Source organism: Vombatus ursinus, unplaced genomic scaffold, assembly GCF_900497805.2.
Source record: "Vombatus ursinus unplaced genomic scaffold, bare-nosed wombat genome assembly UNPS02010822.1, whole genome shotgun sequence".
Classification (NCBI taxonomy): Eukaryota; Metazoa; Chordata; class Mammalia; order Diprotodontia; family Vombatidae; genus Vombatus; species Vombatus ursinus.
In genome coordinates this window covers 4,932,322-4,948,981 of record NW_020950600.1, presented here as the reverse complement: position 1 = coordinate 4,948,981, position 16,660 = coordinate 4,932,322, and the positions used below count along the sequence as shown (strand labels likewise).

The window sequence follows — 16,660 nt, the reverse complement described above, 5'->3', positions numbered from 1 at the left end:
ACACACACACACACACACACACACACACACACACACACACACACACATTTTCTTGGGGGGAAAATGTTTCACAGTGCTTTGTAACATTGAGCTGTTATTATTTTTCTACTTACTTTCACATGTAATGTTGATATATAAAAATGTAGACCTTAATTTGGAAGGTGCCTGGTAAATACAAGCTAGTGGCGATGCTTTTAACAGTAGTTATGTGATTTCTTAGCATAAATATGGTGCTTCCTCTCTCAGTGAGTAAGCAGATCTGTGACTTCAGGGTGGGGAGTTGGTCATATTTTTCAGATTGAAAGTTTAATTTTTTTTTTGGAAAAGGATTAAATAAAACCTAAAGAAATGTAGCAGTGGAGTAAATTTAGACGCTTTCACAGAACTAACTGGTAAAGAATTGTACTCAGAAAAGAATAATCAGGTTTTTTTCCTTGGCCGGAATATTCAATATATTGGCATCCTTTTATAATTACGCTTTATACTCTTCTGTTTATTTTGTGATAGTATTTTAGTGTGTAAAAGGATAATCATTCAATTTTTTAGGAATTTGTGTCCCAATTACCTTATTCTAAAAGTGCTATTTCCTAGTGAAAGTAGTACTAAAATTGATGATAAATTTAGAAAGCCACTGTGCTCTTATCCCAAGTATGTTAAGGGAAAGATGTGAATCTTTAATTTGCTAAATAGCTGAATTCCTAGAATTTTTTAAATTAAATTTTATTTTTCCAGTTAATCAAAGTATATATTCTCTCTTTACCTCACCCTGGTATGCTTGAGACTATTACTTCTCTCTCTGTCTCTCTTTTTTTTTTTTTTTTTTGTTGTTGTTGTTGTTGTTGAGGCAGTTGGGGTTAAGTGACTTGCCCAGGGTCACACAGCTAGTAAGTGTCAAGTGTCTGGTCTGAGACCAGACTTGAACTCAGGTTCTTCTGACTCAATCCACTGCGCCATCTAGCTTCCCTTATTACTTCTCTTTCAAGAGGTGAGTAACATTTCTCATCGGGAAGGACTCCTAGACTTTCAGTGGCATCCTTAGCTCGTCTGAGGACCAGCCAAAACGTGGGCCAAGAAAAGAGAGGGCTTTGTGTCATGGATTCCCTAACACCGCAGTTAGCAAATCGTCTTACAGACAGAGGTCACCACCCTAGGTCTGTGCTTGCTCTTCAGTTAACAGAAGCCTGATGTGATCAGGGTTATTTCCATGACTCAGAGTTGGACCTTTCTGCCCATCTTCCTTTTCGAGTTATAAAACATAGAGTCTGTGCTGCAGGTCTGGTGGGTGTTTTCTAGAGGTAGACACAGACTTAGTTTGTTTGGATGTCACAAGATCTTGAAGTGACTTTTTCAGGATGGCAGTACGCTGGCCCTTGGGAATAACAGCACGGGGCAGAGCCAAGATGGCGGAGTAAAAGCAGTGCCTTGCTTGAGCTCTCCCCAGACCCCTCCAAATACCTATAAAAAATGGCTCTAAACAAATTCTAAAGCAGCAGAACCCACAAAAAGACAGAGTGAAACAAATTTCCAGCCCAAGACAACCTGGATGGTTGGTCAGAAAGGTATATCGTGCCGAGCAGGGAGAGGAGCACAGTTTGGCGTGGGTGCGCAGGCCGCAGAGACCCTGGAGCAGGCCTCAGAGGACTGAATCGTGGGCAGCTGTAGTGGTTTCCAGACTTCTCAACCCACGAATGCCAAAGACAACTTAGAAGGTCAGTGGGAAAAGTCTGTGATTGCGGTGGTGAGAGAGGAGCGCAGGATCCCAGCCCCTTTCCTTGGGGCGGCAGCTGCTTCCTGAGCTTCCAACCCACAGACTGAGGGGGAATCGAGTGGCTAATCAGAGGGGGATTGCAGGGATCTCTGTGCTGGTGCAGGATTCTCTTGCTTTGCCTGTGCTTGGATCTGGGTCACAGTTCTGGGTGGCGGTCCTGGGGGGAGGAGGAGTGCTGGTGTGATGGAGCTTGTAGTGGCTGTGGAGAGGAAACCCTCCTCACAGTTTCAAGACAGAAAAGAGTGCTCATAGACCAGAGCACAGGCCAGGAAAGGAGTAAACACCTCGCCCTTGATCATAGCACCTTGAAAGAACTGAAAATTTACAGGTTCCTAGAAGTATCTCTGAAAACAGCTGCACAAAACCCCTGAAGCTTGCGACAGTACATTCCCCACACTGGAAACAGACTCCTACCTTAACAAAAAATCTGTAACTCAAGAAATTGGCTGAGATCATGAGCAAGCAGCGCAAAAAGAGTCAGACTATATTATCTTACTTTGATGACAAAGAAGATCAGAACACGCAACCAGACGAAGACAACGAAGCCAAAGCTCCTACATCCAAAGCCTCCAAGAAAAATATGAATTGGTCCCAGGCAATGGAAGAGCTCAAAAAGTATTTTGAAAAGCAAGTAAGAGAAGTAGAGGAAAAACTGAGAGTGATGCTAAAGGAGACCCAAAAAAATACTGAAGAAAATAACACCTTAAAAAATAGCCTACCCCAAATGGCAAAAGAGGTCCAGAAAGCCAGTGAGGAGAAGAATGCCCTAAAAAGCAAAATTGGCCAAATGGAAAAGGAAGTCCAAAAGCTCACTGAAGAAAATACTTCCTTAAAAATTAGAATGGAGAAATTGGAAACTAGGGACAGTTTGAGAAATCAAGGCACTGTAACACTAATCCAAAGGAATGAAAAAATAGAAGAGAATGTGAAATATCTCATTGGAAAAACTGACCTGGAAAATAGATCCAGGAGAGGGGAATAACAGCATGTGGGGCTCAAACTTAGGCCTGCTCCTGTCGGGGACCTGGGACACCGTGTGATTCCTTTCTCTGTGGACAATGCACTGGAGTTCAGATTGAATTTTGAATTTTCAAAAATAATTTTTATTGGTATTTTGTTTTGACATCACCTACATTTCCCCCTGTATCCCTCCCCTCCCCATCCTTTACCATAAAGAGTAAAACTGGTACAAAACCGAATACCCAAAAAGTCACTTGTGCTGTATTGCATGTTGCTGGCCCCTCATCTCTGCAGAGAAATGAGGCAGAGTGTCTTCTTGTAGCTTTTTTTGTAGCTTTCAGGACCATTTTTGGTCCTTCTGTGTTTACATTGATGTTGTCTTGTTGTATGTTGTTTTTTGCTGGCCCGCTTATTTCATTTTGCATCAGCTGTCATAGAAATCTTTCCATGCTTTCTATTCTTCTAGCTCAGTAATACCCCATTACTTTTCACGTACCACAGTTCGCTGAGAAATTACCCGTTGGAAATGCAGCTACTTAGTTTCCAGTTCTTTACTACTACAAAAAATGCTGCTATAAATATTTTGTTTTCTGCAGGCATTGCAGTGGGATGGATCTCTTCAGAGTGTGGGGATTTTAGTCTATTTTTGCATCTTTTTAAAGTTAGTATAATTTGTTCTTTTTTTCCCCAAACAGCTATTTCTTCAAATTTTTATGTTAAGGTAGTAATCAGAAATGTTGTCTTTTCTCCTCCCCTTTCCCCCAAAAGGAGGACCCGTTCTTTGCATGGGCCGTGCCCAGTGACCACTTTTGGACCAAAGGCTTGTATGCTGCAGAACCCCAAGACCATCATGTAAGTTGACTTCCTTTTTGTTTGACAAAAATTTAGGGTTTAGCTTTTTCATGTTGAAAATTTAATATGTATTCAATAAAAGTCACCAGTGTGCAAAAGGCTATGTGTTAGGTACGAAAATAGGCAAAGTAACTCAGTCTCTGTCCTTAAAGAAATTATAGCCTGTTAGGGAATTGAGATGTTCACAGGTAACTTAAAAGACAGGTTAGAAGATGAAATGCGAAGGTCTCATCAGATGGACTTCTGAGAGAAATCTGTTCTAGCTGGGGAGGGAGGGCAGGAATCCAGTGAGGCTTCAGATTCCTATAAGTGGTGACAGAGGAGCGAGGGGAGATCATAGTAGGCATGTGGAGGCTAGCTTATTCAGCCTGATGGGAGAATAGTCCAGTTTGCCTGGAGCCAGAGAAAGTAGGGTTAGAATCAGACCATTGAAGGCCCTGAGTGCTAAACTGAGGAATTCTTATTTTATCTGGTAGATAATGAGGTTTGTTTTTTTGGTTTGTTTGTTTGTTTGTTTTTTAAATAAATTATCTACTTATTTACTTTTAGTTTTCAACATTCACTTCCGTAAGATTGAGTTTTGAATTTTCTCCCCCCCCCCGCCCAAGACGGCGTTCAGTCTGGTATAGGCTCTACATGTACATTCATAGTAAGCGTATTTTCCCATTAGTCATGATGTAAAGAACGATCAGAACTAGTGGGAGGAGCTGCGAGAATGAAGCAATAAAACAAAACAACAAAGGAAAAGGAGAGCAAGAAGTCTGCTTCCATCTGCGCTCAGACTCCACAGTTCTTTCTCTGGAGGTGGATAGGATTTTCCATCATTAGTCCTTTGGAGTTGTCTTAGATCCTTGCATTGCTGAGAAGAGTCAAGTCTACCAAAGTCAGTCATTGCTCAGTGTGGCATTTACTGTGTACAGCGTTCTCCTGGTTCTGCTCACTTCACTCAGCATCGGTCCATACAGGTCTTTCTAGGTTTTTCTGAAGTCCTCCTGCTCATCATTTCTTACAGCACAGTAGTATTCCACTGCATTCATATACCACAACTTGTTCAGCCATTCCCCAATTGATGGGCATCCCCTCAATTTCCAATTCTTTGCCACCACAAAAAGAGCTGCTATAAATATTTTTGTACATCTGTTGGTCCTTTCCTCGTTTTTAGGATCTCTTTAGGTTGCAGACCTAGAAGGGCTATTGCTGTGTCAAAGGGTTTGCACAGTTTTATAGCCCTTTGGGCATAGCTCCAAATTGCTCTCCAGAGTGGTTGGATCAGTTCACAATTCCACCAACAATGCATTACTGTTCCAATTTTCCCACACCTTCTCCAACATTTATCTTTGTCCTGTTTTGTCACATTAGTCAATCTGATAGGTGTGATGTGGTACCTCAGAGTTGTTTTGATTTGCATTTCTGAGCATTTTTTCATGTGACTATAGATAGCTTTAATTTATTCCTCTGAAAACTGCCTGTTCATAGCCTTTGACCATTTGTCAATTGGGGAATGACTTGTATTCTTATAAATTTGACTCAGTTCTCCATATATTTTAGAAATGAGGCCCTTATCAGAGATACTGGTTGTGAAAGATAATGAGGTTTTGAGAAAGGGAGTGAGGGGATCAGACCTATATTTTGGCAAGACTGTCAAGACGAAAGGGACCTAGAGACAAGAGTCCGTTAAGGTATTCCAGGTGAGCTGTTCTGGACTGAAGGAGGTGGTGACAGTGGAAAAGAAGAGGGGGGAGTATACACCAGAGACGTGGTGGTGACAGCTTTGACAGAACTTGCCTACTGATTGAACATAGAAGATGAGAAAGACGGATCTGGCAAGGAGGAGTCCACGGGTTTGGCCTGACTGGCGAGAAGACTTGTGGTACCATTAGCAGAGGAAGTAAGGACAGTCCGGTGGGTTTTAGAGGAAAGATGATGCGATCAGGTGGGGATCTGCCATCCATAGGATGGTGTCCAGTAGGCATTTAGAAATGTGGGCCTTGAGTTGTGGATTTGGGAGTCATTTGCATCCAGCTGATCATTGAAGTCTTAGGGTATAGAGGTGAGAAGAGTCCAAGGCTTTGTGGGATAGCACCCCCCACCCCTCCCTCCCCCCAGTCAGGTTCAGGAGGAGAAGAAGGAATCTAGAGATGGCGAAGGAACGGTCACACAAGGGGAAGGTGGACCATGGAGAGCTCAGGAAGGAGGCTGGTCAGCCCTGTTCCCAAACCCTGCTGAGAGAGAGCCAGAGGGAGTGGGAAATAGCCCTGGAAGGACGAATGGGGAGCAGAGATAGATGTTTGAGTTGTGCGGAGATTGGTGATTGAGGCATCTCATGAGGCATCGATGGGGGGGGGGCTACCCTGTATCTGGGTTTTTCTTTTTTTACAGGTAATTAGTAATCATTTTATTAATTAGGCTAGCCAATTATCAATCAATTGGTGGTCAGTGGGTTCTCTCTATAACCAAAGACACTTAGAGAGACTTTGAAACAGCTTAAATCAGGTGTGTGTGTTTCTTTTTTAAATTAATTTATTTAGAATTATCAACAATCACTTCCATAGGCTTTTGAGTTTTAAATTTTTCTCCCCCTCTCTCCCCACCTTTCTCCCCAAGATGGCACGCAATCTAATGTAAGCTATCTGTAGTGCCCATCGGGAGGGTATCTGACATGGTTTAACCACTGTCATGTCACCTAGAAGACTGATTCCAGTGTCTTCCCTTTGGGACATTTGTTTAGAAGCAAGTGAACTAGATTTTGATCTTTGGTCTAGTGTGTAGAGTGGCTTTAAATGGACATGTATTAATTAGTAGGAGAGAAAAACAGGTGTTCTTAGTGAGGATTAAAGTGATAACAGTCAGTAGCAACCCTTATGGGAGGTAGACACACTCCAGAGACCACGTGCAACCTCTTCATGGGTATTAAGGTGGCTTGACAATCCCTAAGTCTCCATAATTCAATTTCTTAGGTTTCAGGAAAAACGAATTGAGGCAGGGTAGGAAATAAATGTTGGATTTCATGTGCATGTTCCCATATTCACTGCATACACAAAATTTTTTTTAAAAGTTATTTATTAATAGTTCTTTTTTAAGACTCCTTCCTCCTCATCTTTGAAGATATTCTGTAACATTGTTGTTGCTTTTGTAACTTTCCGAGAAGACTGGGAGTACTTCCTCATTTAAAGGACATTATCAGAGAACTGAGGAGAGTGTAACAGTGTATGAGAAATTGTGATGTTTCCTGACATGTCCAAATCAAAATTGCTCTTTCAAGGGCAGCTGGGTGACTCAGTGGATAGAGTGCTGGTCATGGAGTCAGGAGGACCTGAGTTCAAATCCAGCCTCAGACATTCATTAGCTGGGTGACCTTGGACAAGTCACTTCACCCTGTTAGCCTCAGTTTCCTCATCTGCAAAATGAAAAAGAAATGGCAAACCACTTCAGTATCTCTGCCAAGAAAATCCCAGATGGGATCATGAAAAGTCAGCCGTGACCGAACAACAACTCTTTTCATTTCATTCCGTTAAATGTAAGGAGACTAATTGACATTGGTACTTTTATGATCTCCATGATTAATTTTTAACTAACCCTTCTTCCCTGTCTCCTCCTGTGAAAATGGCCTTTACCCTTCTTAACCATGCGTGTTGAGCAATACCTGGAACAGAAGCTTTCACCTGGCAAGTGGTCAACTCATATTAGTTGAATAAACTTTCCGATTGATTTCAGCTCGCTCGTTGGGTTTGGCTGCTGATACACTGTGCCTAGCTGATCTAAAGATTATCCCCACGAGATAGAAGATAGCTTCTCTGTAAACACACAAGAACTTGGATGTGAAAGATTGTTAGAAAAGACCTACCCATTCCTGCATTTGGTCAAAAAGACCGAGTGGTGAAGGTACATTAGAAACAATGATCTTGAGGGACTGAAGAATGTGGGCTTTGAGGTCCCTTGTAGTCTGAAGTGATCATGCCCAGCCTGGCTCGGGGCTCTTTGCAGCCTCTGAACAAGACCCTGTCACAGGTTTCTGTGGAATAAGGTGCCGCTTGGCACGTTTGCCGTCCTAGGGCCTCTTGGAAAGGGTGGCTGGGCCTCTTCCCTGCCCTTCCCATGCAAATGTCCCCGATCTGTCTGTCAGCTTTGGGCTTCCTGTACTTCCCACTGCAGGCCTGTGTCATTTGCCTGGAGACATTGCTAATAAAGTGTGTGTGAGAGCCCTGAACAGCCACACTTGCCCAGGTGTGTTACTGCTATGCCCACAGGCCCCTGCAGTGGGGACAACTTTTCACTTCCAGCGCAATAAAACAAATCTAGTTTTGCTTTTCTCATTTCGTTACATTGCTTCTTAATACCTTAATAATTAGCTGTCTAAAATATCCTGACAATTTAAACACGTAAATACTAGTGTAATGAGGAATTCTTTGTTGATTTTCTAAGGAAATCAGTCCTGAGGAATTCTCCCTTAAATCACTTCAGCCTTGCTTACAAACTGTTTTGAGCTTGTTGGCTAAGAGGAGGGCTGTGCTCCCGTCAGACTCCGCCTGATTGTGGTAAGAACCCCTCCCATGGGGCTGAGCTCGATCTGTGAGAGAATCCACTGGCTTTCGCACTTGGCTGAGTGTGTAGAAGGTGGGCAGGGCAGGGCAGGACGCTCAGTGCTGCTGAGGCCGAGTGAGCAGAAGAGCCGGCAGACGCCTTCCCTCTCCTACTTGGGAAGGAGAGCAGCTCTAGGTGGTTGTTCAGAGACTAAGATAAGGTTTGCTAGCGCTGACAGGGTTTGCTTTGGCTTTTTTGGTGGTGTTGGTAGGCTAATAAGAAACAGGAGTAGATTTGTCTCTGATGGCTAGCTTAGTTAAGAGCTAAAAATCCCATGATTTTACCCATGGTGCCGATTAGAAGCGATCTGGAAGACTTTCTTTGGGTTGGGTCATTAAGAGAAAGGATTATATTATGAGTGACATAACATGAGGGACAGTGGCTTTAGGTAGTTTTTAAGTGACTTTTTTGGCTTACTGTTTTAAAAATCTCCAAAAGATGACTTAGCATTGTGCTTTGGAACTAAAATTTTGGTATTTGGAAGTTAAGTGAACAGTTCAGTGCATAGCTGGGAGAGTTTGGGTGTTTTCAGTTTTGTTAGCTTGTTGTAAACCTTTCTTAGCCTGCCAAGAGAAGCACAATTCTTCTGACAATGGCAGCAGCCTAGTTGAAAATAAACAAGAAACATTTCAAGAATTATTTGTGATTTTGGAAGAAAGCCATGAAGATCATAAAGAATGTGATGAATGACCTCTCATTTAACAAAAATACCTGGAAATGGTGAGTACTGCTAAAAGAATGGGCGCTCTAGGCATGTGGGTAAACATTGATAGCAAAGGTAAGAACTCTCCTTCCCGTCCTCTTCCCCCTCTTCATCGGTGAGTTTGGAAGATCAGTTATTTCTGAAAAGCGTCAGAGTGGGTCTCAGCTCTCACTTGGTGCAGTCTTGATTCAGATAACATTTATCAAACATTTTGTGCAGTGTGTTTTGTGTTTTTAAACAGAGTTGAAGGGAGTTGAGGAAGGGAAACTTAGAGGTGAGAGTCTCTGCGAGGCCCTGGTCGCATGCCTTCACCACATAGAGGGGCTGTTACATCGGACTGCACGGGCGTTTGCCGATAAGTGTGTCCTTTGTCAGCTTGCAGGTTTTGCTGGGACTAATGAGGATAAGAGTAGGAGCTTTTTCTCACTTGTGAGTGCCCAGAGGCCCCCTGTCCTCGGGCCTGAAGACTGATGGAAGTTGAAGTTGGGAGTGACCTTCCCTTCTGCCGTAGGAGCAGACATTGTAGGTACATTGTACCTGCAGGGACACAGCAATGATAGACTTTTCTGTAGCATAATAGCACTAAGTGTAGATACAAAGTTGGAGGGGCGGCGAGCTTACATAACCTCTCCCATCTTTTGACAAATGTACACATTGGCATCCTGATGGTTACATGGTGTGAGATCTGATTTATATTGATTGAGTTATGACGTCAGGCAAATCTGTGGAAACCATCAGTCTTATGTAATCCGAGCCCTCCTTCAGTGTTGCCAGAACAGCCAGAATTACTGTTGTCAGGTTGATAAATCAGAGTTTTGTCTTTAATGAGACAGTCGGAGGAGTCTGAATTGGGCTTCCTCCAAGGCGGAACAGGGTGTCCCCTCGTACTTAGAGTTGTCCCGTACTAATACTAAAGCCAATGGGATCTTTCTTGGTGTTTCTTAGGCACTTTTCGTCATCATCGCTGTGGTTGTTGTTATGCTCCTGTACTTATGATGCTTCAGTTAACTAGGGAAATTAGTCACCAGGGAACTTGCTCACTCTGTCCCCCTCTGTTGTTCCACAGAAATTGACTTTGAGTTGGTTTTCTTTTCTGTGGTGGTTATTCATGCCTCTTCCCTCCTACTGCTTGCCCTCTGAGGAAAGAAAATAAATTTGAGGATTTTTGTTTGTTTGTTTTGCTAGGCAGTGGGGTTAAGTGACTTGCCCAGGGTCACACAGCTAGTAAGTGTCAATTGTCTGAGGCTGAATTTGAACTCAGGTCCTCTTGACTCCAGGGCTGGTGCTCTAGCCACTGCACCCTGAATTTCAGTTTTTACTGCTTATTACTAGCCGTGGAGAAACAGGAGGTGGAAGTCCATAGTTTAAATCATCTTGGTCATCTTTAGCCAGCAGTAATTGGGAGGCCAAGGGGTGCGCTGTTTGTGTAGCACTGGTAGCTGTGGTCTTATCCTCAAAGATCTGACAAGGTGATGAGAATATGAGCTGGACACACCGAGGTGAAATTAAAAGAAGCTGGCTGTTAAGTTTGGGCCGCAGAGCTCATGGGAACAGATCAGGGTTGGGAACATGTCCTTTCTCTGTGCAGCAGTTCCAGCCATTGAGCTTTCATTCAGTGGACAAGACAGGACCACCTGCTGTGTGCGCTGGGTCCTCTGGTGATTCAGAGCTCAAAGGGATTGAGGGGAGCATCCAGTCTAGTCCCCTCATTGTGCACGTGAGGACAAGTCCCAGCCCTCTGAGAGTCTACCATTTAATAGGGGAGTATAGATCTTGGACTCGAGCATTAGCACAGCCACAGACTGAGAAAATCATCAATGAGTTCTCTTGGTCTCCAGCAGACTCTGTCTGTAGATGAGAGCTCCCATGAACGTGTCCAGGAAAGTGAAAGTCAGTTTTATTGGTTTAGACAGTGGGCTGTGGATGCTGGCCAGCTTTTTCTTGGTTAAATCAGGGAAGACTTCAGGGGTTGGGCAGGGAGGGGGATAGATTTTTGAGCTGAGTTCTAAGAGAGTTGTAGGCCAAGGACAGGAGGTAAGGACAAAAGCTAGCTATCCGAGGTGTGGGGAACATTTTAAAGAAGGTTATCGTCTTAACTGTTAACCCTGTAACTAGGGACATTTAAAAAGCAGGTACAGGCATTGTGTGCCCAGATGGCATGGTGTAGGTGAGGTCTTGGTTAAAATTGCCATGGTAGCAATGAGTCCAAATGACAGACTATTCCTTCTCCTGCTTGTTTAGTCAATTTGTCCTTTTTCAAGCTTTGTCTTCCCGCACATCAACTGTTTGATTTATTTTTCCCATGCAGGCACATTCAGGATCCAGCAAGCCAGCGGTTGACATGGAACAAATCTCCAAAGAGTGTCCTTGTAATAAAAAAGATACGAGATGCCAGTCTCCTGCAGCCTTTTAAAGCCCTCTGTGTGTATCTTATGGAGGTATGTCTGCTGGTCGGGATCAGAGTAAATGACAATCCCAACCTGCTTGGGAAGAGAAGAGCCAAAGGAGAAATCATACTTGTGGCTGTCATAAAGGCTTATTAGTATGTATAAAGGTTGGAGTTTCCAAAGCAGTTTTATCACTCCGTGAGCTAAAAATAGAAATTTCATGTTCATCTCTGTTATATAAATGTGAAGTGTAAGGGTCAGGTAGACATCTTTATGAACTTCCCCCCAGCGTCCCATTCCACACTGAGACTTCCTAGAGTCATGAGCAGAGAGAAACACGTGTTTCAGTAGCAGTGATTTATTTATTTCTGAACAACAAGGTATTGATGAATGGAATTTTTTCCCTCTGGTTTTAGTGTTGTTGAGCCCTGTAAAATCAAGTACCTCCATAATGAGCCTGATTGATAGGGCGTTGGTATGTTTCTGAAATGATTTGTGTGCTTGTGTGTGTGGCTTTTAGGAAAACAACATGATTGTTTATGTGGAAAAAAAAGTTTTAGAAGACCCTGCCATAGTGAACGATGAACATTTTGGAACCGTGAAGAAGAAATTCTGCACCTTCAGGGAAGGTAATCCTGCAAAATTGTAAGGGTTTCATTGATTTTCCATGGTTGTCCCTGTCAGAGAGCGTGATGGGCAGTAGCTCAGGCCATGCGGCGTGATGGGGAGAAGTTTGGGTTTGGGGCCAGAAGCCAGCTTGGCCTTTGGTGGGTGGCCTCGACAGTCCTGGGCAGTGCTGTCCCCTCTGAGGGCCGGGCTGAGGTGATGTTGGAGGCCCCCGGTGCCGCGCTTCCCACGACGCGCTCGCAATTGCGCGTCCTGTGATCTGAGCCAGAAAGCTGGTCTTCCTAAGCGTGTCTCTCTTGGTGCTTCCCAGATTACGACGACATCTCAGATCAGATAGACTTCATCATCTGCCTGGGAGGAGACGGGACCTTGCTTTACGCTTCTTCCCTTTTCCAGGTAAACTTGGGGAGGCACAGGAGGGAACATTATGTGTGCTTCGTGGAGATGCTTCTTAAGGTCTCCGGAATCTCTTCGTTTTTTGCCGTCTCATAGTTTTATACTCTACATCTTGGAAAATTTGGTTGATATTTCAGTTTTATAGGCAAAACAAGTTTAGAAATATTAATCTTTAATGAACAGTTACTCCATGCCAGTGTTTTGGGTGTCCGTTAGAATAGCATTGGGAGGAGCAGAGGCATGGCGGCACACATTGTTGGGTGACCAGGGGAAGCGGGGGGCTGCTGTCCTGCCTGTAGCAGAGAGTGTCTCTGGGGCATGAGGTAATGGAGATGCGGTGGGGTGCTTCAAATGCCAGGCGAGGGAATGTGGAGGAGACACATGAAGAGTTTGGAACGGGACAGTTTCAGGCTCAGTGTTATCCACATGGAGTTAGAGGGAGAAAATCCTGGAAGACCAGAAACCAGTTCAGAGGGCGCTGCAGGAACGCCAGTATGTGGTGGTCAGGGCCTGATCTGAGGAAGAGACAGTAAGGATGGAAACGGAGGGATGGCTTTAAATAACTCTGGGAAAGAAGATTCTGTGAAGGGCCAAATGTAGGGGGCAAGGATTAAGAACAAGGCTGAGATGACGTGGAGGTTTTAGTCCGTCTGAGGGGATGACGGCTCCCCTGGAGGCAGTAAGGAAGCCTTTGGGGCAGAGGTGCTCAGGTGGCCACCGGACAGATGTGCCCGGGTAAGAAAATGCTGGGCAGAGACATGGGCCTGAGGAGGGCGGTGGGCTGGGCAGGCCTCCTCATACATAGTACATGAGGTTGCTGACAATCTGAATTCAGGAGAGAAGAGCAGAGGGCTGAGGCCTGAGCTTCAGGGGCTGCCCCCATTTAGAGGCCAAGGAGAAGGAGAGAAGTGGGCATGGGTTCTGAAAGGAGAGGGGGCTTCAGAGAGAACTCAAGGGAGTGATCGGGAAGAGAGTTGGGAAGAGCTCTGCTGTGGGGATGAAGAATGATAGAGTGATAGGTCGGGTAGAGGGATTTGGAAGAGTCTGGAACTGAAAGGAAAGAGGAATGTCGGGTGTGAGAGAGGGAAGGAGCGAGCAAAGAGGCAGAGAGCTTTGTGGTCTGGTCTGACCCCCCTCAGATGGAGAAGCCGGAGCCCAGAGAAACTTGGGGCTTCCTTGTGCAACATCACCCAGCTGGTGAGGGGTTAAAGAGGATTCAGACCTGGCCCTCTTTCTCCTTCATGCCAACATGGAAGCAGAAAGGAAGGAGTCCCTAGACAGTAAGAACTGAATGTGCTCACAGGTGACAGCGTCTGTCAGTCCTGGAAGAAGAGAGGATTGCTGGAGATGCGGCTGAGATGACGCCTGCTGGAAGGTGTTCTCCAGCTGTGAGAATGAGGATGGATGAGTGGGAGCAGCCAGAGGGAACCTGGCCCTGTTGCCCTGGAGCCTCACTATTGGAGGCCCTGGGATGAATTGGTGTCTTAGCCTTGATTGTAGCTCCGTGACCTCCCATGGGTTCTGGCATGCTGGAAACCCCTTTAGGGTTTCACTGTGTTCTGGAGTCGATGAGAAGCTCCTGCCCATTTACACAAACAACCCTTCTTCCTATTTACCGACAGGGGAGTGTGCCTCCGGTGATGGCCTTCCACCTGGGATCCCTCGGCTTTCTCACCCCGTTCAACTTTGAAAACTTTCAGTCCCAAGTCACCCAGGTGATAGAAGGTGAGCTGGTCAGTAAGGCCAGGCGGCGTTCCCGGCTTCCTTCGGGGTTTGCGCTGGGGAGGGGAGAGGGCAGCGGGCTTTCCTGCCTCTTCTCCAGAGGAAGGCTGTCTCCTCGCACCCAGAGCACCCCTTAGGGCCCTCGTTTGTAAGGGACTCCTCCCGCTCACTCCTCTTGCTGATGGCTCGTGTCCTCTCTGGCCCAGGAAATGCCGCCATCGTTCTCCGAAGCAGGCTGAAGGTAAAGGTGGTCAAGGAGCTCCGGGAAAAGAAAGCCCTGATCCCAAACGGCATCGACGAGAACGGAGTGCTGCCTCCCGGCTTGGAGAAGGAGAGTGGCCGGCAGATGATGCACTACCAGGTCTGTCCAGGCGGCGTCTGGCCTTCCCTCCGTGAGCAGCTGCTTTGTGGGCTCTTGGAAGTCTGAGGACTCCAGTGGGAGGGAGGGTAGAACGGGAACGCCCCTGCCCCTGGGGAGTCCACTCAGGCCACCGGAGTGCCATGGCTCCGTCCCCAGCTTGGACGGGACCGTCCTGGAGTGAGCATCCTAATAAACCGGAGTCTGATCTCCAAGGCCCAGGCGGGCTCTGGGTCATAGCGATGCTTGTCTCTAGCATAGAACTCCGTGCCTCAGAGCTGTGCTTGTGAGAAGGTTGTGACTTCCTCCCTACAAAGCTGACCTCCCCTCCAGGGAGGTTTTGTCCTCCCTCAGATCCACGATGCCTGGTGACTCTTTGTGATGCTGATACAGTGGCCCCTGTACAGGGGCCTCCCGGTCGGGGTCGCTCTTGGGGTCACACGTCGTCTTTATCTGTCAGGTTCTAAATGAAGTGGTGATCGATCGGGGTCCCTCCTCATACCTCTCTAATGTTGATGTTTATCTAGATGGACACCTGATAACTACGGTCCAGGGAGATGGTGAGTCCTGTGAGCCCCGAAGGCCCCAAATCTCTGCCTCGGGGGAGGGGCCCCTCATGATCTGTGTCTGGACGGTGTCCACACAGCAGGGCGAATGGCCCTCCGTGGGCCAGGGGCAGCCTTTCCTTTATGTGGGTTATTCCTAGAGAATTGAATCAAAGGAGGATTGGAACCCGTGTCTTCCTCACTCCAGACTTGGCCCTCCATCCACTAGGGCCTGTGCCACACTGTGTAGCAGAGACTGGCAGATGCTAGTGGAATTAAATTGACTGACTCTAGAATGATGCAGGATTTTTCTCATGGAAAATGTGACCCCCTCAAAAACCCCCCAGCAAGGCAGGAGTGTAGACCTCAGATGCTTGAGCCTAGGGCAGGGGTGGGGCAACTGAGGCCACCTGTGGCTATCCAGATCCTCCAGTGTGAGTGTGGTCCTGTGACTGACTGAATCCACACTTCACAGAACAAATCCCCTCAATAAAAGGCCTAGAGGGTGTGGACCATGATGCCATGCCTGGAATAACAGAAACCAGGGAGGCTGGAACACACCCTGAGTCCTGCCGCAGTTGGTTTTTAAAAAGTTCTCTTTAGTCCCATGTCATTCTCTCTCTCTCTGACCTTTCCAGGTGAAGAAGAGGTAAAGCCTCTGCTTGGCACCTCCTCCCCCACAGGGCATTGCCCCACTGACTCTCCTTGAAACATTTTGTTTCTTGCCTCAGGAGTGATTGTGTCCACGCCCACGGGGAGCACGGCCTACGCTGCTGCTGCAGGCGCCTCCATGATTCACCCCAACGTGCCCGCCATCATGATCACGCCCATCTGTCCACACTCGCTGTCCTTCCGGCCCATCGTGGTGCCTGCCGGCGTGGAGCTCAAGGTTAGTCCCTGGGGCAGACGCACAGCTGGCAGCGGCCCCCACGAGGCCCTCTGAGCTTAGCTACGTTGAGAGCTTCTTGTGTTCCTACCTGCCCTTCTCTCCTTCACTTCCCTAGGGGCCTACCCCATTGCCTCTGCCCACAGAACCTGGGTGCCCTATCGCATGCCCCATTCCGGCCGCTTGCCACTGCTTCTACCCTGTGGTCCTTTTGGGATGCCCCAGACATCATGGCCACATGCTCTGGCCTCTGACCTAGCCCCATGACCTCATGTTCACGGAACTTCCCCTCCTCTCCCATGTTCAGTTACCGAACCCTTCCTGGTGCCATGTCGACATGCCCCTTCTTTTCCAGTCCTGGCGTGGCTTCCTCCCTCCAGCACAGGGCCAGGGGCAGGATCATCTAACCACTTCTGCTTCCATCAGAAGTGCCGCCCTCTCACACCATAATTGTCAGCGACTTTTCTCTGTCTGAAATCAGGCCCAGGCCCTCAAGGGGTGCTCAGGGCCTTTCTCACCCTTGCCACATCCTCTCTGTGGCCTTGCCCTGTGCCGTCCCTTGTTACCAGAATAAATGTTCAGAGCCAGCTTCCCAGGATTTTCCTCGGTGTTTTTCCAGATCACACTGTCACCAGAAGCTAGGAACACAGCATGGGTTTCATTTGACGGGCGGAAGAGACAAGAAATCTGCCATGGAGACAGGTGAGTATTTTGCTTCAAGACCATTGGCACTTCCCTGAGAGCCTGGAGGAAGGGGCATCCCCACCCAGGCGTCCTGTCCAGTCCCCATCCTTGCATGTGGGTGTCTGGAGGCCACCACGCTTTGAGTTGGGGTCAGGGCTGGCCAGATGAACTCTTTGGTGGTTTTGGATTGA

General features: G+C 46.7%; 1 protein-coding gene across 3 annotated transcripts in view; it reads left to right on the top strand.

Annotated features, from left to right (window-relative positions):
- Nucleotides 1–16,660, top strand: part of NADK (NAD kinase) — a 59,903-nt gene that overhangs the window by 41,660 nt on the left and 1,583 nt on the right. For 2 of the 3 annotated variants that reach the window (XM_027855291.1, XM_027855292.1), the window contains exons 3-11: nt 3,497–3,580; nt 11,173–11,302; nt 11,772–11,880; nt 12,189–12,274; nt 13,897–13,999; nt 14,203–14,357; nt 14,815–14,914; nt 15,631–15,788; nt 16,405–16,487. In XM_027855291.1, the coding sequence (XP_027711092.1) occupies nt 3,497–3,580; nt 11,173–11,302; nt 11,772–11,880; nt 12,189–12,274; nt 13,897–13,999; nt 14,203–14,357; nt 14,815–14,914; nt 15,631–15,788; nt 16,405–16,487 (1,008 nt within the window). Of the gene's footprint in view, nt 1–3,496; nt 3,581–8,170; nt 8,882–11,172; nt 11,303–11,771; nt 11,881–12,188; nt 12,275–13,896; nt 14,000–14,202; nt 14,358–14,814; nt 14,915–15,630; nt 15,789–16,404; nt 16,488–16,660 lie in introns of those variants that run through there. The other variant, XM_027855293.1, reaches the window with a different exon arrangement.